The sequence below is a fragment of the Macaca nemestrina genome, chromosome X (genome assembly GCF_043159975.1).
Source record: "Macaca nemestrina isolate mMacNem1 chromosome X, mMacNem.hap1, whole genome shotgun sequence".
NCBI lineage: Eukaryota > Metazoa > Chordata > Mammalia > Primates > Cercopithecidae > Macaca > Macaca nemestrina.
This window is the reverse complement of record NC_092145.1, coordinates 107,199,256-107,225,812: the sequence shown is the minus strand read 5'-3', so window position 1 is coordinate 107,225,812 and position 26,557 is coordinate 107,199,256. Positions and strand designations below refer to the sequence as shown.

The following is a 26,557-nucleotide window of genomic DNA, read 5'->3' as shown; positions in this document are numbered from 1 at the left end:
GACTACAGGCGCCCGCCACCGCGCCCGGCTAATTTTTGGTATTTTTAGTAGAGACGGGGTTTCACTGTGGTCTCGATCTCCTGACCTTGTGATCCACCCACCTCGGCCTCCCAAAGTGCTGGGATTACAGGCGTGAGCCACCGCGCCCGGCAACACCCTACATTAAGAGGATGATGAAGTCCATTGTGGTATATCAGTTGCCACTAAAAATGATGGTTATGAAGAATATGCAATGACATGGGGAAATGCTCAAATGGAAAAATCAAGAAAAAAAACTGTATGTGTAAAATCATTTCAACTACATGAAAAAAATGCAGAGAACAAGGGCAATACACCAGATGCTCAGAGTGGTTGCCTCTGGGTGCTGTAATTATGTGTAATGTTTTTCTCCTCTACTTTTCCTAGTTTTTCTAAATTTCCTAATTTAAAAATGCATTGAAAGTATAATGTTCAAAAAGCTACTAAGAAATTAAATTGGTTAAGTAGCCTGAGAGTACTGGGAACAAAATACTGTGAAGTGGGGGGCGTAAGAATCAGTGCACATGTCCACCAGGGCTTGCTGGGAGAGCTCCATTCTTCACCAGCCAGAGCCTCTGAAGGCCCAGGCCCGCAGAACACCCCTTGTTCCCTTCCCTGCAAAGTAGGACCTAGCTTAGGAAGTCAAAGGAGGAGGATCTTGGAGGCCAGCCTATTACGAATCACAATCTCATGGGTTGTACTGATAAACAGAAGGCCCTACACTGGGGCCCACACTTTAGGGGCCACTCTCCATCAGGCAAAATGTCTGTAATGCCATCAGGACCCATCAGGATCTTTGGCCCTGTCCCTTCTAGGCTGCACTTCAAGCACCAAGGACCTCAGAATTTCTTGCCTAAATTTCTTGGGCTTACTTTCGGGAATTGCATGGTCTTATTACCCAGGTCCATCTGTTAGGCCCAAGGAGTGGCCTAAGGGGAAGGGGAGACAGACAGGGCTTGGACATGTTGGCTGGGGTATCTACATATCTCAAGGCTCCATATGAACTATGGGAGGGAAGAGAAGCGTGGAGGGTCAAGGGCTTCTACTGATAACTTGCTTGGGCCCTAGAAATGTGGAAGCAGGTAAGTCTATAGAGCCTTAGGCCTCAGGGTTTGTAGAAGGCCCTAGCCTTCACGGATCTGGGTTCAAATCCATTCATTTGCTGTGCAACCCATGGATGAATCCATTCTCCTCTCTGAACTCAGTTTCCCCAATTATAAAATAGGCATAATAATTCTGACTTCAGAGAATTGTGTTGAGGTTTGTAGAATGACAGTAGTTATGAGTCCAGGCTTTAGGTCAGACAGGCCTGGATTTGGGTCTCAGCTCTGCCTCTCCTAGCTATGCAATTTACGACCCTAAGTTTCAGTTGCTTCATCAATGTAATGGAGATAATAATAGCACTAATATGATAGGGCCGTTGGGAGGATTATGGTTATAAAGAATATGTGATAACATTGGAAAATGCTTAAATGAGAAAATGCTGCTTAATAATGGTTGTGCAAACACTGGCTGTGGTGGAGCTGACTGGGCCTTCTGCACTCCCCAGGCTCGTGCAGCTTTATTTTTCCCCATAGCACTTACCACTACTTGACATATTATGTGTCTTCTGGTTTATTTGTTTCTTTTCCACGCCCATCCCAGACATCCATACACTAGAATCTCAGCTCCACAGAGCAGAAGTTTTGTCTATTTTGCTCACTGTTTCCAAGTGCCTGGAACAGTGTGAGGTACTTAGATGTCCTTCAAATTTGAATAGTTAGCCAGGTGTGGTAGCAACAGAGAGAAATAAGTTTCTAGGCCTTCCTCAGGCTGAGGCAGGAGGATCACTTGAGCCCAGGAATTTGAGGCTTCAGCGAGCTATGATCACGCCACTGCACTCCAGCCTGGGCAACAGAGCACAACCCTGTGTCAAAAAAAAAAAAAAAAAAAAAGAAGAAGAAGAAGAAGAACCAGTTAACTAGTTATCTGCCATGAAGACAAGGGTAAAAAGGCATTTGGGGCCAGGCATGGTGGCTCATGTCTGTAATCCCAGCACTTTAGGAGGCCAAGGCAGGAGGACTGCTTGAGCCCAGGAGTTTAAGACCAGCTTGGGGATCACAGGGAGACTCCGTCTCTACAATGAAATAAGAATTAGCCAGGCATATTAGTGTGTGCCTATAGTCCCAGCTACTCGAGAGGTTAAAGTGAGAGGATTGCCTGAGCCCAGGTTGAGACCAGCCTGGGCAACATAGCAAAACTCTGTCTCTACAAAAATACAAACATTAGGCGGGCATGATGGTGTATACCTATAGTCTCAGCTACTCAGGAGGCTGAGGCGGGAAGACTGCCTCAGCCCAAGAGTTTGAGACAAGCCTGGACAACATAGGGAGACCCTGTCCCTACAAACAACCAAAAAATTAGCCAGGTGTGGTGGCCCATGCCTGTGGTCCCAGCTACTCGGGAGGCTGGAGTGGGAGGATCACTTGAGCCCAGGAGGTAGAGGCTGCAGTGAGCCATGATCACACCATTGCACTCCAGCCTGGGCAACACAGTGAGACTCTGTCAAAAAAAAAAAAAAAGGCATTCAGCCATAGGAACAGTCAGAATAAAGGCATGGAAGCATAAAGAAGCCTGACATGCTTAGGAAACTCTACATAGTTCAGTACAACTTGAGTGTAGGGTTAGGAAGGAAACAGAGTGGCTTGAGGAATGAGTGGAGCTGTAGCCTTACCCAAAGGAGCATGCAAGCACTTCCCTAAACCACAAGTGGCACAAAGACCTACTTGTGACAGCGAGGAAGGAGAAAAGCACTAGGGGGAGGTAAAGATGATTCCCAAGTTCAGGTGACACCTAAATCATGACAATGTAAAAAGTGAAAGTAGGCCGGGCACAGTGGTTCACGCCTGTAATCCTAGCTCTTTGGGAGGCCGAGGCGGGTGAATTGCCTGAGGTCAGGGGTTGGAGACCAGCCTGGCCAACATGGTGAAACCCCATCTCTACTACAAATACAAAAATTAGCCAGGCATGATGGTGGGCGCCTATAATCCCAGCTACTCAGGAGGCTGAGGCAGGAGAATCACTTGAACCTGGGGGGCAGAGGTTGCAGTGAGCCCAGATCGTGCCACTTGACTCCGGCCTGGGTGAAAGAGCGAAACTCCGTCTAAACAAAAAAAAAGTGAAAGTGAAAACCTTTTGAAAGATGATTCAGGTAGCCAATTCAGGTAGCCAGGCGCAGTGGTTCACGCCTGTAATCCCAGCACTTTGGGAGGCCGAGGCGGGTGGATCACAAGGTCAGGAGTTGAAGACCAGCCTGACCAAGATGGTGAAACCCCATCTCTACTAAAAATACAAAAAAAAATAGCTGGGCATGATGGCAGATGCTTGTAGTCCCAGCTACTTGGGAGGCTAAGGCAGAGAACTGCTTGAATCTGGGAGGCGGAGGTTGCAGTGAGCCGAGATTGCACCACTGCACTCCACCAGGCAACAGAGTGAGACTCCGTCTCCAAAAAAAAAAAAGAAAGATGATTCAGGTAGAGAGGAAAACTCCTTTCTAAGGAAGTCAAGAATCAGACCCAGAAATGACAAAAAATATAGAGAACAGGTGGATGAGATAATGACAAAAAGTATAGAGAACAGGTGGATGAGGTAATGGTGTTACGCAAGAAAGTCTCATGAAGATTATTTAAAAAGAAGAAATAGAACCATAGGACAAATCAGAAAGCTTGTCAGATACTGGAATCACTTTTAGTAATGGAGACAAACAATCTTGAAAGCAAAGATGGAGGTAAACGGCAAAATGAAGGCCATGGTGGTTTCAGTGGCTGGCTATCCTTTTGCGGGTGATTTTTGTTCCTATAGTCCTTGTTTAACACAACTCACTGTACAGGTTCTGGGATGATAAAAATGATGTTGATGATGATGACAATGATGAGGAAGATTGCTATATACTTCAAATGAAATATTTGTCTATCACTTTTAAAATGTCTTTTTCAGGAAATAAAGAGACAAGTATCACTTCACATTTACATTTTGAAGAGAAGAAAGGCAGAGATTACAACCAAGAGAGCCTCGAATACCAGGCAGCACAGCGTGAGCCTCATTCTGTAGTTGCCAGGGAGCCCCTGGGAGGCTTGATCCAAGGAGTGGTGAGGTCAAAAGCTGCCTTCTTAGAGAATACCTTCTCTAACCTCATGCTCCTTTCAATCATAAGCAAATACTATATGTTATATAATCATAATAAAGTAACAAGCAGACTTTATTTGGGCCTTAGCATATTCTGCCTTATAATAATCCAAATAAAGTTACTATTTATTTATTTTTCTCATTTTTTATTTTTTGAGACAGAGTCTCACTCTGTCACCCAGGCTGGAGTACAGTGGCGCAATCTTGGCTCACTGCAACCTCTGTCTCCCAGGTTCAAGTGATTCTCGTGCCCCAGCCTCCCAAGTAGCTGGGATTACAGGTGTGCACCACCACGTCTAGCTAATTTTTGTATTTTTAGTAGAGATGGAGAATCACCATATTGGCCAGGCTGGTCTCGAACTCCTGGCCTCAAGTGATCCACCTGCCTCAGCCTCCCAAAGTGCTAGGATTACAAGGATGACCCACCCTATTTATTTTTTTAGACAGGGTCTCATTCTGTCACCCAGGCTGGAGTGCCATGGCATGATCATAGTTCACTACATCCTTGAACTTCTGGGCTCAAACAATCTTCTGCTCTCAGTCTCCTGAGTAGCTAAGACTATAGGCATGCCGGGCGCGGTGGCTCAAGCCTGTAATCCCAGCACTTTGGGAGGCCGAGACGGGTGGATCACGAGGTCAGGAGATCGAGACCATCCTGGCTAGCACGGTGAAATCCAGTCTCTACTAAAAAATACAAAAAACTAGCCGGGCGAGGTGGCGGGCGCCTGTAGTCCCAGCTACTCGGGAGGCTGAGGCAGGAGAATGGTCTAAACCCGGGAGGCGGAGTTTGCAGTGAGCTGAGATCCGGCCACTGCACCCCAGCCTGGGCGACAGAGCAAGACTCTGTCTCAAAAAAAAAAAAAAAAAAAAAAAAAAAAAGACTATAGGCATATACCACCATGCCCAGTTAATTTTTTCATTTTTTGTAGAGATGGGGTCTTGCTATGCTGCCCAGGCTGGTCTTAAACTCCTGGCCTCAAGCAATCCTGCCTCAGCCTCCCAAAGTGCCGGGAGTACAGACATAAGCCACCATGCCCAGCCATAAAGTTACTATCTAGTTGCACCTACAATGGTCCACAGTTGTACCTACTACTTTGCACAATCTTCATAACTGTTGTGCAAAGTAGTTCTTCCCATTGTATGGATGCAGTCACTGAGGTACGGAGGAGCAATGTGACTTACCCAGACTCACACAGCTAATAAGTAGTGGAGCCGAGATTCAAGTCTAGGTTTGTCTGATTCCAAAACCAATGCTTTTAACTGCTACAGCTGCTGCTTCCTTCTGTCATCTCAGAGCCAAGTGGCACTTCATCTCCCATCCCAGCCTACAAGCTTGGCCCCTCTCCCTCATCTGTCTCCTGTCTCCCCACCACACAGTGCAGCCCAAGCCCCCACCCTACGAACACTCAAGTAGCGCTTCTAGAAGAGACAATCATTCAAGGACGGAAAAGGGGAACACCAAAAAAGGAAGGTGGGGTTAGGCACAGGCATTGTAGCACAGATTAGCTCGGTACTACAATGAGAGAGACAGAGAAGAAGCAAAGGAAAACAGAACTAGCTCTCTAGCCTTACCTTCTTTCCTCCCTCTGCTGGAGGCAGAGGGATAGAGGGTCAGCCATGATGGGAAAGAGTGGGCAGAAGGGGGAGCAGCTAGCACAGCCCGCTGTTGCAGAAGCCTCAGTTCAGCCTCCAAGCCCCCTCCTGAGCGCTTGGGGCCCATCTCTGGCCCACTTGCTCCCATCGCCTGGACAAAGAGGCTGGGCTGCCCTCCAGGCACCCAGCCAATCCCGGCAAAGCCCAGCTCATAGCAGACGGAGAGCCTCTCAAGCCACAGAGAGGGCACCCAGAGAGGTGGAGGGGCTGGCCCAGGGGTCCAGAGGGAGGCAGGGGCAGGATTGGGATCAGAACCCAGGTGTCCGGTTCCTCGACTGAGGGCTCGCTTGACTCCATGGTCTAGGCAGGAGAGGTTGAGGGAAGGGGTGCTCTGGAGGCCACTGGAGGAATGCTTATGATAAGGGCTGGGGCCAGAAGCAACACAGGCCCAAATGAGGTCATCCAGACTTGGCTATGTGGGGGGCCTACTAACAGTTTCCCGTTTCAGTCTGGGTTGAAAAAGCAAAACAATCATTTTTTAAAGTAGCTTTCGCCTTAGTTTCCACCTCAAGGGCATAAATGTTTATCTCCTTTCTCTCCCAGGATCCCACCATAATGAAAATGAAGGAATAAAATAAAGTATGAACTCGTAACAGGGAGGAGGATGGGAGAGGGTGAGATCAGTGGGTGAGAGATTCCAACAAATTTCTGGAAGCAAAAAACAAACAGCAGGGTGTTCACAGTTGAGGGAGATCCAGGAACACCACTTAGGGGCTTGCAGCTGAGGAGGGAGACAGTCAGGCCAGCAGAGGCCCAGAGAGACTCCAGACTTGGAGATGCTAGCTGCAAGAGAGGGTAGGAGGAACCAGGGCACTGGACACAGGGATAAATGGAAGGTAAGTATACGACATCCTTCCTTCCCTGCCACCCCAACCCTGAGACCTAGAACACAGGCCGCCTGGCATTCACCCCTAGGCAAAGTATCAGAGGGCTGCTTGCTAAAGGAATTAAACTATCTGGGATGAGTCAAGACACCTAGTGGCATGTTGGTGCCCCCAAAATAAAGTGCTATTCATTCTGGTCTTTGGGCATTATAACAACCAACTCCCTGCCAGCTCACCAAAATGAAGCCAGTGAGTAGACAAGCAAGCCTGGATACGCAGGCAGCTCACCGCTCAGTCAGATTTTCTTTCTTTCTTTCTTTCTTTTTTTTTTTTTTTTTTTTTTTGTAGAGACAGGGTTTCATCATGTCATCATATTGCCCAGGCTGGTCTCGAACTTCTGGGCTCAAGTGATCCTCCTGCCTCAGCCTCCCAAAGTGTTGGGATTACAGGCATGAGCCACCATGCCTGGCTCAGTCAGACTTTCTATTAACTTATTCACATACCATAAAATAGAAAGTATGAGAGAAAAGGTAAGCAGCTTACCGGATCAACAGCCTACAGAAAGTTCAACACCCAACTAACGGACATTCCCAAACAAGAAAACAGAGCAAATTAAGGGAAGGGAATGATCAAAGAAATAACATAAGGAGAGGGCCAGGTATGGTGGCTCACGCCTGTAATCCCAGCACTTTGGGAGGCCAAGGTGGGCAGGTCACTTGAGGTCTGGGGTTCCAGACTAACCTGGCCAACATGGTGAAACCCCATCTCTACTAAAAATACAAATTAGCTGGGTGTGGTAGCACACACCTGTAATTCCAGCTACTCAGGAGGCTGAGGCAGGAGAATCACTTGAATCCAGCAGGTGGAGGTTGAGCCACTGCACTCGAACCTGTGCAACGGAGTGAGGCCCTGTCTTTAAAAAAAAAAAAAAAAAAAAAAAAAAAAAAAGCCAGGCACGGTGGCTCGCGCTTATAATCCCAGCACTTTGGGAGGCCGAGGTGGGTGGATCACCTGAAGTCAGGAGTTCGAAACTTCACCTCTACTAAAAATACAAAAATTAGCCAGGCATAGTGGTGGGCACCTGTAGTCCCAGCTACTAGAGAGGCTGAAATGGGAGAATCACTTGAACCCGGGAGGCAGAGGTTGCAGTGAGCCAAGATCATGCCACCGCCCTCCAGCCTGGGCGACAGAGCGAGACTCCATCTCAAAAAAAAAAAAGATACTTAGTCCTTCAAACTGAAAGAGCTGCCTGAGTACCACTCAGGGTGAATAAAAAACAGACCTTGCTCGGAATGCTGGTTACCTAGGGGTTTGGTTTATAAAAAACCAAGTGATATGGTCATATCACTTCTGATATGAGCACTTTTCTGTATTCACATTATATTTTGGCATGAAGTTTTGAAACAGTCCTGGGAGTACAAAGGTTGTGTAACTGTGAGTGATGAGGTATAATTACAGTACACTATTTGGCCCTGTGATGACTGATAGTGACATAGTCATAATCACATAAACAGTGTACTGCCAGGTAATTTTTATAATCAATCTCTCTGGATAAAGCATTGAAGATATAATTATTTTTAGAGAATAGAATGCAAATGTAATCTACCTTGCTAGATACACAAGTACAGAACATAGAGACTGGAAGGTGGAAGAGGGGAAGGAGAGATGGAGGGAAGGATGGCACTAATAACTATGTCTTACAAAATATATGGTCAAGAGATGCTGTGGAAAACCGATGAAATAAGAAGTCACAGTTTAAAATAGTTTTAATAATAACTAATAGAGGAGCCCAAACAGTAATAAAACTCTCAAAATCTGGGAGGGGGCAGGCGCAGTGGCTCACCCCTGCAATCCCAGCACTTTGGAAGGCCGAGGGATGAGGATCACTTGAGCCTAGGAGTTCGAGACCTAACTGGGCAACATAGCGAGAACCCGTCTCTAAAAAAAAAAAAAAAAAAAAAAAAAATTAAAACTTCGTCAGGTGTAGTGGCATGCACCTGTGGTCCTAACTACTCAGGAGGCTGAGGCAGGAAGATTGCCTGAGTTCAGGAGTTTGAGGTCATAGTGAGCTATGATCACACCACTGTACTCCAGCCTGGCCCACTGAGTGAGACCCTGTCTCAAAAAAAAAAACAAAAAAACAAAAAAAAAAAACAAAAAAAACCAACTGGAAGGGAGTGCTGAGAAAGAGTCAGCTGTTGTAAATAAGCTAAATTATTTTGTCATAGTAGGAAAAAGTCAAGATAATGTTTAAAGTTGATAAATAGGAAATACCCATTCAAGCATGTTATTTAGAGATAGGAAGTTACCATCAGAAGAACTAAATGGGAAAAGTGGTTGCATCTGGGGCTGAGAAGCAGGGGATAGGAAGACATCAGCTTTTTACTACATGAGTCCTTATGTACTATTTTGCCTTTCAAAAACTGTGTATGTGCATTGCTTTGATTTAATTTGTCTAAACAAGCCCTTCTCTTTCTTTAGAACTCTGGCTTCCACACTGTAAATATGAAATGGGGAGGCTGATGATTCTGGGTGACATGAGGTCCTGTTCTCCAATCTATGCTTCTTTTGAGAACAGGAGGTAAGAGAGGCGGGTGAAGGGCTGGCCCCTCCTAACTGACCCCTTGGCTCCTCACAACCATCCATGCAGATACTGTCTCGGCTGCCCCAGCCTGCTCCACCCTCTGGTCCTCTTCAAATCCCACCATCGCCAGTCCAGCCTCTTCAGCCTTACATTCATTCAACTATTTACACCCATTAGTTACTTATACCTGCTCGAGTCACAAAGATTTGAGGGTGCTTACTCCAATTACACAGAATAGAAATTGAACTCGAAAATAAGAACTCCGAAAAAGAAATCAACAAAGATGCTAGAGCTATGCTTCAAATTAACTGGTGGCTGAGGCAAAAAGGAAGAGACAATGAGCTACGACAGCTTCACATTGGGAAGGAAGAAATATACCAGTTTTCAGGGGAAGCAAAGCTTTGATTCGTTAAGTCATTGTCCATGGGAGATTTCATGAAAGAGAAGAAAAATGACTATTTATGGAGCACCTACAGTATCAGCGAATGCCATCCAAATTATCTTGGCTAACCTTGAGAAATATGCCAGGCACGGTGGCTCATGCTTATAATCCCTACACTTTAGGAGGCCGAAGTGGGAGGATTGCTTGAGCCTAAGAGTTCAAGACCAGCCCAGGCAACATGGGGAGACTCTGTCTCTACAAAAAAAATAGTTGGTCATGGTAGTGCATGTCTGTGGTCCAAGCTACTTGGGAGGCTGAGGTAGGAGGATCACTTGAACCCAGGATGTCGAGGTTGCAGTGAGCTGTGATCGCACCACTGTTCTCCAGCCTGGCTGATAGAAAGAGACCCTGTTTCAAAACAAACAAACAAACAAAAAACTTGAGAAATAGGCATTGTTATCCCATTTTACAGAAAAACTAAAATTCAGAAAAGGTAAAATGACCTAGCTGAGGCCATCCCACGTGTTGGGGTGGAACATAGATTCAAACCCAGGTCTGTCTGTCTCCAAAGCTCATTCTTTGTGAATCAGTATCATCGGGCCTCAAAACAAAGACACCTGGGGTAGAGCTGCCCCGCCCAAGGTAATGGGGATATACTAAAGACAGACACAGGTCCACTCTCTTCCATAAAAACAGAAAAACAGGGATGACAGACCTGGCTGTCAGGCCAGAAACTGCCTCTGAGCTGCCTCAGTTATAGCAAATGAAACCATGTAAGACAAAAAACAGCAGAAAGAAGGCTGGGCCTGAGCCAGGGGGAGAAAGAGAACCTTGGGTTCATTCCCCAGCCATGATTCTAGATTTGATTTCAGAGAGGCTGGAACAGAGCAGCGGGTCTGTCTGCCATCAAAGCAAGAGTCCTTTAGGTGATGCCCCTTCATCACTTTCTCCCCAACAAGTTGCCTAGCTTCCTTTTGACCGCAGTTTTCTCATCTGTGGGACATAAGTATGATAATCCCTGCAACTTTCATGGGATTTCAAGGCAGAAAACAGCGCATTTTATTTTATTTTGTATTTTATTTTATCTTATTTTATTTTATTTTATTTTATTTTATCTTATTTTATCTTATCTTATCTTATTTTATTTTATTTTATTTTATTTTATTTTGAGACAGGGTCTCACACTGTCACCCGGGCTGGAATGTAGTGGTGAGATTTCGGCTCACTGCAACCTCCGCCTCCCGGGTTCAAGCGATTCTCCTGCCTCAGCCTCCCAAGTAGCTGGGATACAGGTGCCCCCTACTACACCCAGCTAATTTTTTATATTTTTAGTACAGACAGGGTTTCACTGCGTTGGCCAGGCTGGTCTCGAAATCCTGACCTTATGATTCACCTGCCTCAGCCTCCCAAAGTGCTGGGATTACAGGTGTGAGCCACCGCACCTGGCCGAAACAGCACATTTAAGAAAAGATGCACGGGGCGCAGTGACTCATGCCTGTAATCCCAACATTTTGGGAGGCCGAGGTGGGCAGATCACCTGAGGTCGGGAGTTCAAGACTAGCCTGACCAACATGGAGAAACCCTGTCTCTACTAAAAATACAAAATTAGCTGGGTGTGGTGGTGCACCCCTGTAATCCCAGCTACTCGGGAGGCTGAGGCAGGAGAATCCCTTGAACCCAGGAGGGGGAGGTTGCAGTGAGCCGAGATCACACCATTGCACTCCAGCCTGGGTGACAGAACGAGAGACTCTATCTCAAAAAAAAAAAAAAAAAGAAAGAAAGAAAAGATGCTCTGAATGCTGGCATTCATACTAGGGTGACTCTTCTAATCAGCGTTCTCTTTTCTGCTCACACCCTGACTGGCCTTATACAAGTCCTTTCTCTCTCTGGGCCTCAGTCTTCTCATCTGTAAAATGAACAGCTTCGGTTGGATGATTTGTCAGAGTCCTTCCAACTTGTAGTTTCTTGATTTCTATGCTGGTATTACTAAAACCCTACTGGTCATGAACGCTGCCACTCCTCTGAGCTTCCATAGCAGGCTGCGCTCCCCCACTATCATCATCTTTCTCCCCACATAGATTATCTCTACTCCCACTGCCCAAGCGCAGGCCTGATCATCTCTCATCTAGACTGCTGCACCAGCCTCCTCCCTGGATACCCTCCAATCTACCTTCCAAACTGTCCTCTAGAGGGATCTCTCCAAAATGTGGCTCTTGACATGTTCTCCCACACCACACAATAGGCACCTCTCCCCCAGTTTAAAATGTTACTTGGCCAGGCATGGTGGCTCATGCCTGTAACCCTAGTACTTTGGGAGGCCGAGGCGGGTGGCTCACCTGAGGTTATGAGTTTGAGACCAGCCTGGCCAACATGGCAAAACCCTGTCTCTACTAAAAATACAAAAATTAGCCAGGCGTGGTGGCGCACGCCTGTAGTCCCAGGTACTCGGGAGGCTGAGGCAGGAGAATCGCTTGAACCTGGGGTGGGGAAGAGGTTGCAGTGAGCTGAGATGGCGCCACTTCACTCCAGTCTGGGCGAAAGAGCAAAACTCTATCTCAAAAAAAACAAAAATAAAAACAAAACAAAAACAAAAACAAAACAGCAGAAAGCTCTTGACGCTGCTAGTGAAGTGTCCTCATGATGTGAGCTGACCAACCCTCCAGACTCCCCTCTGAGCCTCCCTGTTTGTGCTCTAGTTTGTATTGAACTCATACAAAAAAAAAAAGAAAAAGAAAAAACCTCCCCATACATATATCCTGCTGGGCCCATACCTCTGTGTGTTTGCTCATGCTGGCCCCTCTGCCTTCACCTCCCTTTTGCCCCCAATTCCCACCAACCCACATGCTGTCCTTCTTCACCTACCTAACTCCAACTCATCCTCCAAGCCTCAGCTCAGGTATCACCTCCTCCAGTAAGCCTTCCCTGACAGTCCGGGGTGATGTCCCTCCTTTGAGCACCTGTGGCCCCCTGTGCTCCCCTCTGGCATAACACACTGGATAGCACACTGCAATCATCTATTTCCACCACCACCTTCTCCACCCAATTATGAGCACCTCGAAACCAGGAACTATATGATACTAATCATGGAATTCTCTGCCTGTGATGGCACAAGGCATGGCACATCCTGGCATGCAATATTCACTGGACTGACCTCTCTCTCTGAAATGTGGTGAGCTGCCACATGGCTTCTCCTCCTGTCCTCCCACAGCACAGAGCTTTACAGAGTTACTATTAATAATAATGACTATCGCTGAGTAAACACATACTGTGTGCTCAGTGCTTCACCTACGTCATCTTATTTAATTTTCACAACAATCACAATGAGATGGGTTGTTTATGAATTGGCTGGCATATCAGATATACAGTTGTGTGAGATGCCTCCCAGATTTATAAGAAAATGTGGGGGAAGGGCCAAGTCAGGTCCTTTTCATTACAGATCTAATGACAATAATTCTAAAGTGGTTATATGAAGGAAAATGTCAGTTTTATTCAGGTGAATGCAGTATGCTGTATCCTGGAATCCAGTAGGAAATCACAGGGCCTGGATATGCAGTCATATCACTCCTTTAAAAAGGTATAAAAATCACATCGCTCCAAAGAAAGGCACTAGTGAAACACTAGTGAAACGGTACCTATCAGGTGATGACAGTGATACATTTACATCTAAAATGTTAGAGGAATAATCCTGATCAGCCGTGTAGCTCTGGCTTGTCATCTCTGTTTTGAAAGGGATGCGATGCATCGGTCTTTGCACTGTTGTGTGTTTGCCACATTCCGCCTCTAGGGGGCAGGGCAGTCTCATGTATTATTTTCCATTCTCAGCTTCCCAGCCTGATCAGGACCTTGATGTACGGTATGCCAGACAGCCAGGAAATTTTCTGATACAATTTTTTGAGGGGGGTAGGGGGCTGGCAACATGAATCTCATGCATCAGAAAATACAGTTTTATTCCTATGTACTACTTGAGAAAACTGAAGCTCTGAAAGTGATTTGCCTAGAGTCACACAAAGTCCTTCCATGGCACCATGCTTTCTCTGAATGCTAAGGTCCCAGAGAGCTTCAACTACTAAGCACTGGGGAATGGGCTTCCCCGTGTAAATGCTTCCAACAGGCAGGCTTGGAGAGAAACCAAATACCATGAGGAAGCTGTAGTAACTGGCAAATTATGTTGCCCTAAACGAGCTTCCCCAAAAGAGGAAGTAAGTCACTTACTAAGCATTCTTCCCCATGACCAATGTTTATGATCCTGCCAGGGAACACCGCAGTGAGTGAGGCAGAGGGGCCAAGTCTTACGTCAACCCTGAGATACCATGTCCAGCTCAGGGTCTGAGCTCAAGAAAGGTCTGATGGATAAATAAGCAACTTCCCACTGGGCTGAGTGAACTGCACACAGGTCCTGTGCAGGCCTCTTTGCTCCTTTCAGAACAGAAGACTTGGCATCGAGGGTCAGGACCACAGCCTGACATGACAGGGAGAGATAATGAACAGCAGATTGGTCTAAATGTCTCCAAAGTCTCATCCAAGTCTGCTATCTTGACATTCTATGAATCGGAAGGCTGGTGAGCATGAGAAGAGACAGCAAAGGCCAAAATGGCTCCAGGGAGCATGAGAAAAAAGCCAAAGAAAAGCCAAAAGAATTTCTTTTTCCTTAGAGACGGGATCTCGATTTGTTGCCCAGGCTGGTGTGCAGTGGCACAATCATAGTTCACTGTAACCTCAACCTCCCCGGCACAAGTGATCCTCCCGCCTTGACCTCCCAAAGTGCTGGGAGCTACTGTGCCTACCCCAAGAGAATTCTGAAGTTGTCATTTCCTACTACAGGAGTCCTGGAAGGAAGAAAATATTAGGTACCTTTGACCATTAGTTCAGCAGGACTCAATCAGACATTCATTTGTCTACTCAGTATTTATTAAGCAGCTACTATGTGCTGTGCTACGTGTTTCCAAGCTTATAGCTCCTTCACGCATGCCCGCAGCATGTAACACAGAACCTGACACACCAAATGCACTCAATGTATGTCAGTTAAATGTAAATCTGAAGGGGCTCTCGGTCTAACAGAGGGGACATGAGACGTAAACCACCATGAAGGAATAAAAAGGGGCAGAGTGTTCACTGAGAGGGTCAAGGATAGACCAACCATCAGAGACACCAGCAAACAGACAGAAGAGGTAACAGCTGAGTCCAGCCTGGGAACTGGGTACAACAGCCCAAGAGAAGGGAACAACGTGAGCAAAGACTTAGAGGCTAGCAGAAGGCCTGAGTGGGCTAACCAGGGGGGACACACGGGTCAGCCTGGCTGAAGCACAGTCTGTAAAAAGATGAGAGGAAAAAGGCAGACTGGGGACAGATCCTAAGAAGACATTGCAGGGCAGGCAGAGGAGTTTTCGGGCCAAAGAGAGCGTGAAACTACTAGAGCTGGACCGCAGAACATGGTCTGGCTGCATCTCATCAGAGGCTTGATGGAGTGAGAGCAGCAGGGGCAATCTACTAGGAGACCACGGCCAAAATTCAGGGGGTGATGGTGAGAGGGAGCCTGCCTAGAGCAGCGGTCCTGGGAGCTCTGCTGGAGGAAGCTAGAGCCACACACCTGGAGCAGCTCTGGTGCCTTTAAAGCCTGCCTGCGGGAGGCAGTGGTGTACCATAGACTTGGAAGCCAGACAGTTCTGGGCTCCATCTGCCTGAATAACCTTGGGCAGGTCACTGTACCTCTCTGATCCTTGTTTCCTTGTCTGAAAAAATGAAGATAATAGGCCGGGCGCGGTGGTTCATGCCTGTAATCCCAGCACTTTGGGAGGCAGAGGCGGATCACCTGAGGTCAGGAATTCAAGACCAGCCTGACCAACATGGTGAAACCCCATCTCTACTAAAAATATAAAAATTAGTCGGGGGTGGTGGCACGTGCTTGTAGTCCCAGCTACTCGGGAAGCTGAGGCACTAGAATTGCTTGAGCCCGGGAGGCGGAGGTTGCAGTGAGCCGAGAGCATGCCACTGCACTTCAGCCTGGGCGACAGGAGCGAAACTCCATAAAACAAACAATCGAACAAACACACCCATCTGGCAGGGGCTCTGTGCAAATGAGACAAGAAGTAGTGCTCCATGGTGGGTTAGAACACTGCAGACCCTGCAGCCCAACTCCCTGGGCTCCTCCAGCTCCTTCACAGTTCTGCCATTTATTCATTGAGTGATCCTGGGTATGCTATCCAACCTTTCTGGACCTCAGTTTCCTCATCTGTAAAATGGAGTTAATAACAATATCTACATGAGAGGATTCATGTGGAGACTGAATGAATTAATACACGGAGAGCGCTTAGAACAAATAGTGCTTAGCACACAGTAAGAGCAGTGAAAAAATGTTAGCTATTATTACATAAAGCCACATAGCGTGGGGCCTGGCAGAAGGCTGAGACTCACTCGGTACACGTGTGGCCTCTTCCCCATGCTCCAGGCCTTTATTCTGCTCCCAGCAAATTCAGAGACCACAGTAGGCAGGGGTGGGACAGATGAGGAAAGGGCAGGCAGCAAGTCTGGTCTGACGTCTTCCTCCTGGCAGCCACCTCCACGAAGGGACCACTCACATTCCTTCCATACCCCTCATCCCTCACCTGCCACCCAGGTACTCAACCAGCAGCCTGGCCTGCCCTGATCCCTCCTTCCTCTGAGAACTTCCACTCCTCACCACCGTTGCCACTCATTTTGTCCCGAGCACTGTCTCTATGGCATGGTTAGGCCTGCAACCCTGTCTCCCTGGACGGAGGGGAGCAGGGGTTCTGCAAGCACTAAGAGCACGGTGTTTGCTCAGCCTGGTGGCCCCTCCTGCACTGTGCACACAGCCAAGAAATGTTTGCAGATGATAACAACCCCATTCTTGCCCCAGATCTAGATAGAGAAGCAAGACTCTCATTCTCATTAAATTCAACATTACCATTTCCTCCCACATGAAGATAATGCTCACAACACAGTGGGAGGGAAGATAAATGGTTTTCCCTCCTGGGAAGGAGAGACACCCCCCGGGAAAAGTACCCAAGACCCCAAAGGAGAGACTTCCCCTGAGCCTCTCCCTGGGCTCGCTGTCTCATGTGCTGTCTCTCAGTGGCCTTAGCCCCGCGGGGAGCATGTTGACATCCCACTGCAAGCAGAGGACAGCATGTGGTAGACCATACATTGCCCTAGCTGTCAAGAATACCACGTTGGGCCGGGCTTGGTGGCTCAGCGCTTTGGGATGCCAAGGAGGGAGGATCACTTGAGCCCAGGAGTTTGAGAACAGTCTGGGCAACACAGAGAGACCCCGTCTCTGCTTGAAAAATTTGGGGGGATAGCAACCAGAAGGGCCAGCCTGGTGTTCTTTTTTGCAATAATTGCTCACTGCAGCCTCGAACTCCTGAGCTCACTTAAGTGAGCTATGTTTGCAACACTGCACTCCAGCCTGAGTGACAGAGCAAGACCCTGTCCCAAAAACAAACCAAAACCAAAAACCAAAAAAAAAAAACAAACAAAAAACACCACCAGGCCAGCCCCTCTAGTTGCTATCTCCAAATGTAAGCCAACTTGCGGGGTGGGTGGGGGTGGGGGTAAAGGAAGGAGAGTTGCCACCATACCAGCTTCAGCCCACCACCACCTACAGCAGAGCCTGAGCTGGGCCCATGCGAAAAGCGTGGGAAATGCAGCTCTTCAGTGTGGAGCAACTCAGCAGGGGCCCCTAGCACTCCTATAAATCATTCTAGGTGGCAGAACTGCAAGGGGGCCAAACCAAGATCAAGAACAAAAGCAGAGCTATTCTCCAATCAACCAGGCTTCGGGCGGGTGGGGGGGGGGGTATGTGGACAATTCCAGGTAAAAAGACCTGAGCATTAGTCAGGACCAACGACTACTAAAAAGCAAGCAAACAAAACCTTCGCATACAGAGGACCCAGGACCAAAAGGAGGTAGGGACGCATCTCACTCTATCTGCACTGGAAAGGCCACACCCTGAGCATAGCAAAAGGGATACTGGCATCCTGAAACCTGTCCAGAGGGGACGGTGCAGGAGGATATGGGAATCCTGGGTGGATGACATGGATGGGGGTGTACATGACAGCTGATGTCCAATGCAGTAGAGGGAAAGTTCACAGGATTGGGAGTCTGTCTTATTAGTAATGTAACCTCTGGTGGGCTTCACTTCTCTGATCCCCCAGTTTCTTCTGCTGTAAAATGTGGATCGTGGTGACAGAAGCACGGGATCATTGGGAGGACTAAAGAAAGTCCCTAGGCACAGCGGAGCCCCCCAACAAGCTGCAGCTCGGCCCAGGCACCACTCTCCCCTCTTCCTCCACCAGGGGGAGCCTGGGGACCAAGAGAGCCCAGCCTATACCCGCTCCACCTAGCCTCCCCCAATGCTGCAGCCTCTGCTGCTAAACTCCCACCCTGCCTGCCCTCGCTTCCAGCGGCTTCTCACCCACTCCTTACAAACCCAGAACAGACCTAGCAGGGGAGTCGCTTGCAGCAGCAGCAGTGACAGCAATGGCTACTGCATCAACAGGCCCTCCTGATGCCAGGCCAGGAGGGAGAGTGGAAAGGAGGGAGACAGAGCCTTCTTCCCTGCTGCTGTCAACTCCCCACTCATCCCAGACTCATCTCCTCCTGCTCAAATCCTCTAGAGACCTAAGGCTCTCCTGGCCTCTCCCAGCTCAGTGCCAGTCCAGGTCCTGAGGCTAAGAGACTCCTGTGGGTTGGAGAGCTCTAGAGAAAAAATACCAGGCCTTGGAGACAGGAAGACTTGGGTTCTACTCTCAGCTCCATTAGCAACTAGTAGGGTAACCTTGAGTGAGGTCCCTTCATCTAGGAGCCTCAGTTTCCCCATCTCTAAAATGCAGTTGCCAACACTCACTGCAGAAGGCTTGTTGTGAAGTCCAAAAGAGGTAATAATGGGTGTGCAAACAGTTAATATATGGTCAGGAGAGAAACTTAAAGTACTATCTAAACCCCTTTATTAATCCAGTAGGAAATGCAAAGCAAGGAAACGCAACAAGCGACCTGGGGGTTCACAAAAAGAGGGAAGGACCAAGAGGTAGGCCTGCACGGATAGCAGAAACATGGAGCTCAGGAGCAAACAGGAAACCAGTCAGCCAAGAGATTCAGACCAATGTCTGCAGGGTGGAGAGCCAGAGTCATGGAATCCCATAACTGGGGACCACCAGATCATTTCATTGGGCTTTCTACCTGATTCAGGAATCATGCTTCCTCCAGTTCTCCCAGACTCCCACCCGAGCTCGGCTGAGAGCTCCAGGTCCAGCCAGCTCCCACCTCCATCTCTCGAGGCAGTCCACTGCACCACCAGAAGGCCAGGTTGGAAAGTTCTTCCTAATCTATCTCAAATGTTCTCACTGTTACGGGTTCTGCCCACTGAAGCCACACATAATGAATCCGCTCCCTCTGTCACAGGCCTGACCCCTCTAGAAAAGTCTTCTGCAGCCAGGCTCAAAGACCACCATACCCCATGCAGTCTTCCTCTTCCCCCAGCCCACCACGGCCCTCTCCTGAATGGACCTTGGTCTACCTCTGTCCCTCTTCCAGTGTGGCACCCCAAGGCACACAGTCAGTCCTCCCGGACTGAGCTCGCAGCAGCCCTGCCTGGGCAGGAAAACCCATTTCCTTTGCCCCCAGACTCCTCAGGGGCAGTCCACACTAAAACTCAGCTTAGGGTGTGCTGCAGTGGAGCCCAGCCGAGCCCTCAAGCTCCAGCTGCTGCTCCTGGGGCCCAGCCATCTCAACCCAGCACCCCAGCCTGCTGCCTCACCACGGGGGAGTTGCAGAGCGCTGTCTCTCGGCAGATTTCCTGAGGCAGAAGGTTTCCCCACCCCCAGCCCAGCCTCCAAGAGACACTCCACTGGTTGTGGCACATGGTAGGACCAGCTGAGCAGTGAGAGGAGGGGGAAGCCTGTCCATTTGCTACAGGACGTCAGACTTGCTCTGTAGTGTGGCTGGATTAAACACAGAACCATCAAATCTGAGCTGGAGGGGTACTTCAAGAGTATCCAAGGCAGACCTTGCCATTTAAAAAGACACGGGGGAACTGATGGCCTAAGAGAGAAAGAGACTCAGTCAAGGTCACAAAGCCAATCTGCAACAGAGCTGAAAGGGGAACTCAGGTCTCCCAACTCCCAGCTCAGTGTTCCTTCGAATACAGCAGAAAAGAAAAAAGGGAGCCTTTAGGGCAGCCTTGGGAGCCTGCACGCCCTTGACTCTCTCAGCCTGATACATGTATCCCAATCAGCTCACCGTGGTATCTACACAGAAAAAGTGGACCCAGCCCATGTCCCACCAACCCAAGAGACAGTGCCAAGGTGTCCCAAATAGACACACAGACCCCAGTGCAGGAACTGGAACCGATTCAGCAGAGGGGCAATCTAGACTTCCCTTCCCGGTAGGGCTCTTTAAATGGGTGTTGTTTTCCTTGAAGGGTGGAGAGGGGGTGGACTTTGAGGAACTAGCCAAGGGCTTGGCCTCCATCTTTGCTCCCCCATCTTTGCTCCCCTCGGCCAGAATGTGCTGCAGTTCCCCTCAGAGGGATGTCTCAGCCTCCAGCAGCCATTCTGGTCCCCACCTGCCTCTCTGGTAAGGGATGGAGCTGAGGCAGCCAGAGGAGAAAAGATCAGGCAAAAAGAAAACGAAAAAAAAAAAAAAAAAAAAAAGGCGGGGGTGGGGGGTCTTTCTCTCCCCTGGGGCTCTGAGTAGACACCCTCGCCGACCATAAAAATTCCAATCAGCATATCCAAAATAAATAAATAAATGAAAACCCATCTTCTGGCAAGGATGCAGCTAGGGGTTGAAGAAGTGGAGGCGGGGGAGGCGACGATGACTGCTCTAGTCCCTCGCTGGCCGTGGTACCGGGAAAGAAGAGACGCCTGCACTCATCTGGCCAACCCCGTCTGGGGTGGCCAGGGAAGGGGTGTCGGCTGGATAAGGGGGACCGGGCTTCTCCTCTCCTGGCGGGTTGGGACAGGAGAGGAAGACACGGAACCAGACACTGGCTTCTTACTCTATCAGCTGGACAAGTTGGAGAGGGATCTAGAGGGAAGAGCCAGGGGTACAAACACACATTCCTTACTTTCTCTGGAGGGTCGTGGCCGGGCTGGTGCTGGTACTAGTGCTGTGGCCTCCGCCGGCGCCGGGACTGGAGCTCCTGGATGCGCCACGGCTCAGCTGGCCCCGCTCCCGCGGTGGCCGCGGCCCCACGCCCACCGCCGCCGAATAGCCCGCTTCCTTCTCGCGGCCCGGGTGCGCCGACCCGGCCTCCCGCCCGCCACGCTCGCGACCCAGGGCTGGGTTCTCGTGGTGCAGGTGGCACTGGGCCACGTCACGCTCGCGGGCTGTGTAACCGGTAGTGTCCTGGAGCGGGTAGGAGGCGTCCCGCTCCTTGTCCCGATACACAGCCTCCCGATTCTGGTAGGCGCCTTCGCGGTTCGGGTAGCCCACGTCCCGGGCCGCCTGGTGGAACTGGCTCTCCCGCAGCTCGCGGTGGTGGAACTGGGTCTCGCGCAGGTTCTGGTACTGGCTCTCGCGGCCCGGGCTATCCCGCGCGCCGTGGGGGTCCCGGTGCAGCTCCCCGCGGTGCAGCTGGCTCTCCTCTCGCAGGTCGCGGTTCTCCTGGGTGAGCTGGTCCAGCTGGCCCTCCAGCTCCTCGATGCGCCGCCGCTGGGTCTCCAGCAGCTGCTGCTGGCTCTCGATAATGTTGTTCAGCTCCAGCAGGTACTCCACGGCCCGATTTGGGCTCTCGGATCCCGGGCCGCCCGGGGGCCCCGACCCCGCCTCCATCCTGGCGGCCCAGGGGCAGGGGAACGGGCAGGAGAGCCCGGTCCCCGCTCTCTCACGGCGCCACCCTCCCCCGGGCCCAGCCGGGGGAGGGGGCCGGCGGGACGCGAGGGCGCGCACCGGGCTTGAGGGCCCGGGGGCCCTAGGGGGCCCGGGAGACAGCGCTGGGGCCGGCGGCTCGGGGAGCAGGAGCTGAGGCTGCCGCCGCTGCCGCCGCCACCACCACCACCACAGCCACTGCTCGGGAGGACGCGGCCCACGGCGCTCCGCCCGCTGCGGAGTCACTGCGCAGCGCGGCCGCGCGGGACCGCCCCGGCCGCCGGCCCGCCCCCCGCCCCTGCCCCCATCCGGCTCGCCCGGCCCGCCCCCGCGCGCCCCACCTGCGGCTGCCACCCGCACCCGCAGCTGGACTGGCCCCAAGGCACCGGCGCCCGGCCAGGGCCAGCCCCATCACAGCCCGCAAGAGATCTCTCCATTCCACCCGTCCCAGGGTCCTCACTTAACGAAGCCTAAAGAAGAGCTCCTTACCAGAGTCCGCCAGTCCCTCGGGCTAGGGATCTTCATCCAAAGCCATCCCGGGAGGAACCCCCATCCCAGGCAGTCCCCGGGTCCAGACGACCCGTGGACTCCCCATCCCCTAGGTCTGCCAGTCCCAACCAGTGTCAGATTCCCCTTCCTAGCCAACCCCTGTGTCTCCTACCTCAGGCGACCTCCCTCCAGCCCCCATCATGGGCAGTCGTCCCTGAGTCTCCCATCCTAGCCAGTCCCTTGACTGTCTGCAGCTGCCCTCATCCCAGGCATCCCTTGGGACTCCCAGAGGATGCACACACACACTCATGCACAACATCGCAGGCATCTCCCACTCCAGCCAGCCCTTACACTCTCCATTCAAACCAGTGCCCAGATCTCCTACCCCACCCAACCCCAGAATTCCCCATCTCAGCCAGTCCTCGGGTCCTCTAACCAAGGCAGTCCAGGATCTCTCAACTCAACAAGCCCTGGGACTCCACATCACAGCCAGTCTTGGGATCAAGGCTCCATTCATTCAACCAACCCTCATTTCCTGCTCTCCTTTAGAAATGCTCTCCCCATTCACTCCATCATCCCCATACACTGAAACTGTACCCGTCCTTCAAGACTTAACTCAAATGCCACCTTACTGAAGCCAACCCTGATTTCCTCAGCCAACAGTGCGAGGGTGCTTCTCTCTCTCTCTCTCTCTCTCTCTCTCCTCTTGACCTCCTGCTGCACTCCCTATCTTGTGGCATTTGTGGAACAAGTGGAACTTGCTTTACAGCACATTCGTTTGTGTTCTTGTTTTTATGCCCTCTGCCAGACGGAGCTCCTTAAAGACAGAAACGTGTCTTAATTTATCTTTGTGAGCAGGTTGGGTTAGAGGAGAAAACATGAGTTTTACAGTCAGACAAAACTGAGTTTAAATTCCATCTTCTCCTCTCTTAATTTCAATTTCCCTATCAATAACAGCTACCTGACAGGGTGCTCTTGGATAAAAGCATGCAAAAACACCTTGCACAGAAAAGACAACCCACAGAATGAGAGAAAGTATTTGCAAATCATGTATCTGATAAGGGACTTGTACGTAGAATATATAAAGAACTCTTACAGCAAAAAAAAAAAAAGATAACTAATTTTTTTTTTAAATGGGCAAGGAATTTGAATAAACATTTCTCCAAAGAAGATATACAAATGGTCAATAAGCACATGAAAAGATGCTCAACATCATTAGCCATCAGGGAGATGCAAATCAAAACCACAATGAGCTCTCAGTGCTACCCATCAGGCATTTCCTGCCTTCTCCCATAACCTAAAGGGAAACTTTCACAGTGTCTGGAGACCTTAATGTCCTGCAGATGAAGGAAGACGATATCCTCAAATTCCTTGCAGCAGCACCCCACTTGAATGGCACCAACCTTGACTTCCAAATGGAACACTACATCTACAAAAGGAAAAGTGATGGCATCTACATCATAAATCTGAAGAGGACCTGGAAGAAGCTTCTGCCATTGTTGCCATTGAAAACCAGACTGATGTTAGTGTTATATCTTCCAGGAATACTGGCCAGTGGGTTGTGCTAAAGTTTGCTGTTTCCACTGGGGCCACTCTTATTGCTGGGCGCTTCACTCCCGGAACTTTCACTAACCAGATCCAGGCAGCCTTCCAGGAGCCACGTCTGCTGGTGGTTACTGATCCCAGGGCTGACCACTAACCTCTCACAGAGGCATCTTATATTAACTTGCCTACCATTGCTCTGGGTCACACAGAGTCTCCCCTGCACTGTGTGGACACTGCCATCCCATGCAACAACACGGGAGTTCCCTCAGGGGGTCTAGTGTAATGGATGCTCGCCCAGGAGGTTCTGCACGTGCATTGTACCACCTCCCATGAACACCCATGGGAGTTATGCCTGATCTCTATTTCTGCAGAGATCCTGAAAAGATTGAAAAGGAAGAGCAGGCTGCTGCAGAAAAGGCTGTGACCAAGGAGGAACTTCAGGGTGACTGGATTGCGCCAGCTCCTGAGTCTACTGCTATTCAACCTGAGGGTGCAGATTGGTCTGAAGGTGTGCAGGTGCTCTTTGTACCTATTCAATAATTCTCTGCTCAACTTTGGAGCACTCAGCCTGCCACTGGAGGCTGGTCTGTAGCAGTTACTCTCAGATAGCTGAATGGATAGGAATAACCACTGAGTGGTCTTAAGCTGTTCTTCCACAGGCTCTTGAACAGAAAACGGAAATCAAGTTGATGGAAAATAAACATCAGTTTCTTAAACACACACACACACACACAGAGGGGGAGGGGGAGATAGAGAGAGAGAGAGATACTACTTCACATCCACTATGATCGCTAAAATCCACAGAACAGACAATGAGAAGTGTTAGCGAGCATGTGGAGAAATTGGAACCCTCATTCATTGCGGATGGGAATGTAACATGGTGCAGTCACTTTGGAAAACAGTCTGGCAGTTCCTCAAAATGTTAAACATAGAGTTACCATATGATCCAGGGATTCCACTCCTAGGTATATATCCAAGAGAGATGAAAACATACATCTACACAAAAACTTGTACATGAATGTTCACAGCAGCATTATTTGTAATAGCCTGAAAGTGGAAGCAACCAAATGCTCATCAGTTGATGAATGGATACACAAAATGTGGTATGACCACACAATGGAATAGCATTCAGTCATTAAAAAGGAATCAAGAACTAATACATACTAAAACGTGGATGAACCTTGAAAACATTATGCTAATGAGAGAAACCAGTCACAAAAGACCACATATTGTATGATTCCTTTTATATGAAATTTTAGAATAGGCACATCTATAGAGACAGAAATTAGAGTAATGGTTGCCGGGGGCTGGAGTGTGAGTGGCAAAATGGGGAAAGATTGCTAACGGGTATGGGGCTTTTTTGGAGGGCGATAAAAATGTTCTAAAATGAGGCTGGTCCAAAGGCAGTGAGTTATCTCAAATGGTTGTTCACAGTCAATTACAGATCGAACTCCTTGTTCTACTCTTTTCCCATCTCTCACTACTGCACTTGACTAGTCTTAAAAAAAAAAAAAAAAAAAAAAAAGAAGGCCGGGCGCGGTGGCTCAAGCCTGTAATCCCAGCACTTTGGGAGGCCGAGACGGGTGGATCACGAGGTCAGGAGTTCAAGACCATCCTGGCTAACACGGTGAAACCTTGTCTCTACTAAAAAATACAAAAAACTAGCCAGGCGAGGTGGTGGGCGCCTGTAGTCCCAGCTACTCGGGAGGCTGAGGCAGGAGAATGGCGTAAACCCGGGAGGCGGAGCTTGCAGTGAGCTGAGATCCGGCCACTGCACTCCAGCCTGGGTGACAGAGCCAGACTCCGTCTCAAAAAAAAGAAAAAGAAAAAGAAAATGTTCTAAAATTAAACTGTGATGATGGCTGCACAATGCTAAAAACCACTGAATTGTACCCTTTACAAGGGTGAATGTTATGTTATATTAATTATATCTCAATAAAGCTTTATTAAAAAACAACACCTTGCACAGAGCTATCACATAACAACAAATACAATGGTAATAGTTAACATGTCTCTGGCGCTTACTGTGTGCCAGGCACTGTGCTACACGCTTTACAAATAAGGACTCACTTAACCCTCATGACAATCCTATGAGGTAGGTACTGTTATTACCTCCCAGCTTACAGATGAGGGAAGTGAAACAGAGAGGTTGAGTGACTTGCCCAGGGTCACACAGAGGCAGAGTGAGGATACTCAGATGATTCATTCTCACTTCTCACTTTATATTTTCCCTCAGTACCTTGTACAAAATAAGTGCTCCATAAATGTTAAAGTAATACAGTATATCCACCAAATATGTCCATTCATCCAACAAACACTTGCAGAACATTATGTTCTAGGTAATATGTATGTTCCCATCCTTATCTTGCTGCTTCTATTGTTCAGATGTCCTGTGGAGTTGAAAGCAGATGGGTATTTAGATTCATTTACAAACCATTTTGAGTGTCTACAATGAGTAAAGCACTGCTGTCGACCACTGAAGATATAGCAATGAACAAAAAAGAACAACGATCCTTAACCTCATAGTGCTAACATTCTAGTGGGAGAGAGAGACAAGAAGCAAATGGAATATGTAGGGCACATTGGATGGCAAATGAGGTTGAATAATGTCCCCCCAAAATTCATGTCCACACAGAAACTGAATGTGACCTTATTTGAAATAAGGGTCTTTGCAGACATAATCAACTTAAGATGAGATCACACTGGATGAGTACAGGCCTTAATGCAGTGACTAGTGTCCTTAAAAGAAGAAGGAAAATTAGATGCAGAAACACACATACGTGAGGAGAACGCTGCATGAATCTAGCCATAGAGATTGGAAAGATGAATCTATAAGCTGAGGAATGCCAAGGACTGCCACAGTCACTAGATGCTGTAAACCACAAGGAAGGATTCTCTCCTAGAGCCTTCAGGGGGAGTATGGCCGCGTTGACACCTGGATTTTGGACTCTCACCCTCCAGGGCTGTGAGGGAAACCACTTCTGTTGTTGTAAGCACCCTGTCTGTGATATTTTGTTATGGCAGCCCTGGGACACTAATACAGACGGTGATGGGTGCTCTGGAGAAAGACAA

The 26,557-nt window shown here is 49.1% G+C and overlaps 1 protein-coding gene and 1 pseudogene across 7 annotated transcripts in view; one reads left to right on the top strand and one right to left on the bottom strand.

The window, feature by feature from the left end:
* LOC105493788 (IQ motif and Sec7 domain ArfGEF 2) overlaps positions 1 to 21,651 on the bottom strand; it is a 91,431-nt gene extending 69,780 nt beyond the window's left edge. For 4 of the 7 annotated variants that reach the window (XR_011618143.1, XM_071088468.1, XM_071088470.1 and 1 more), the window contains exon 1: positions 20,709 to 21,519. Coding sequence is in view for 6 of the 7 variants with exons in the window: in XM_071088468.1 (XP_070944569.1) it covers positions 20,709 to 21,415 (707 nt within the window). In the remaining variant the exon portion in view is untranslated. Of the gene's footprint in view, positions 1 to 20,708 lie in introns of all 7 variants that reach the window. The other 3 variants (XM_011761715.2, XM_071088469.1, XM_071088464.1) reach the window with 2 other exon arrangements.
* Positions 21,652 to 22,988: 1,337 nt separating this feature from the next.
* LOC105493803 (small ribosomal subunit protein uS2 pseudogene) lies at positions 22,989 to 24,129 on the top strand (annotated as a pseudogene).
* The last annotated feature ends 2,428 nt before the right edge of the window (positions 24,130 to 26,557 follow it).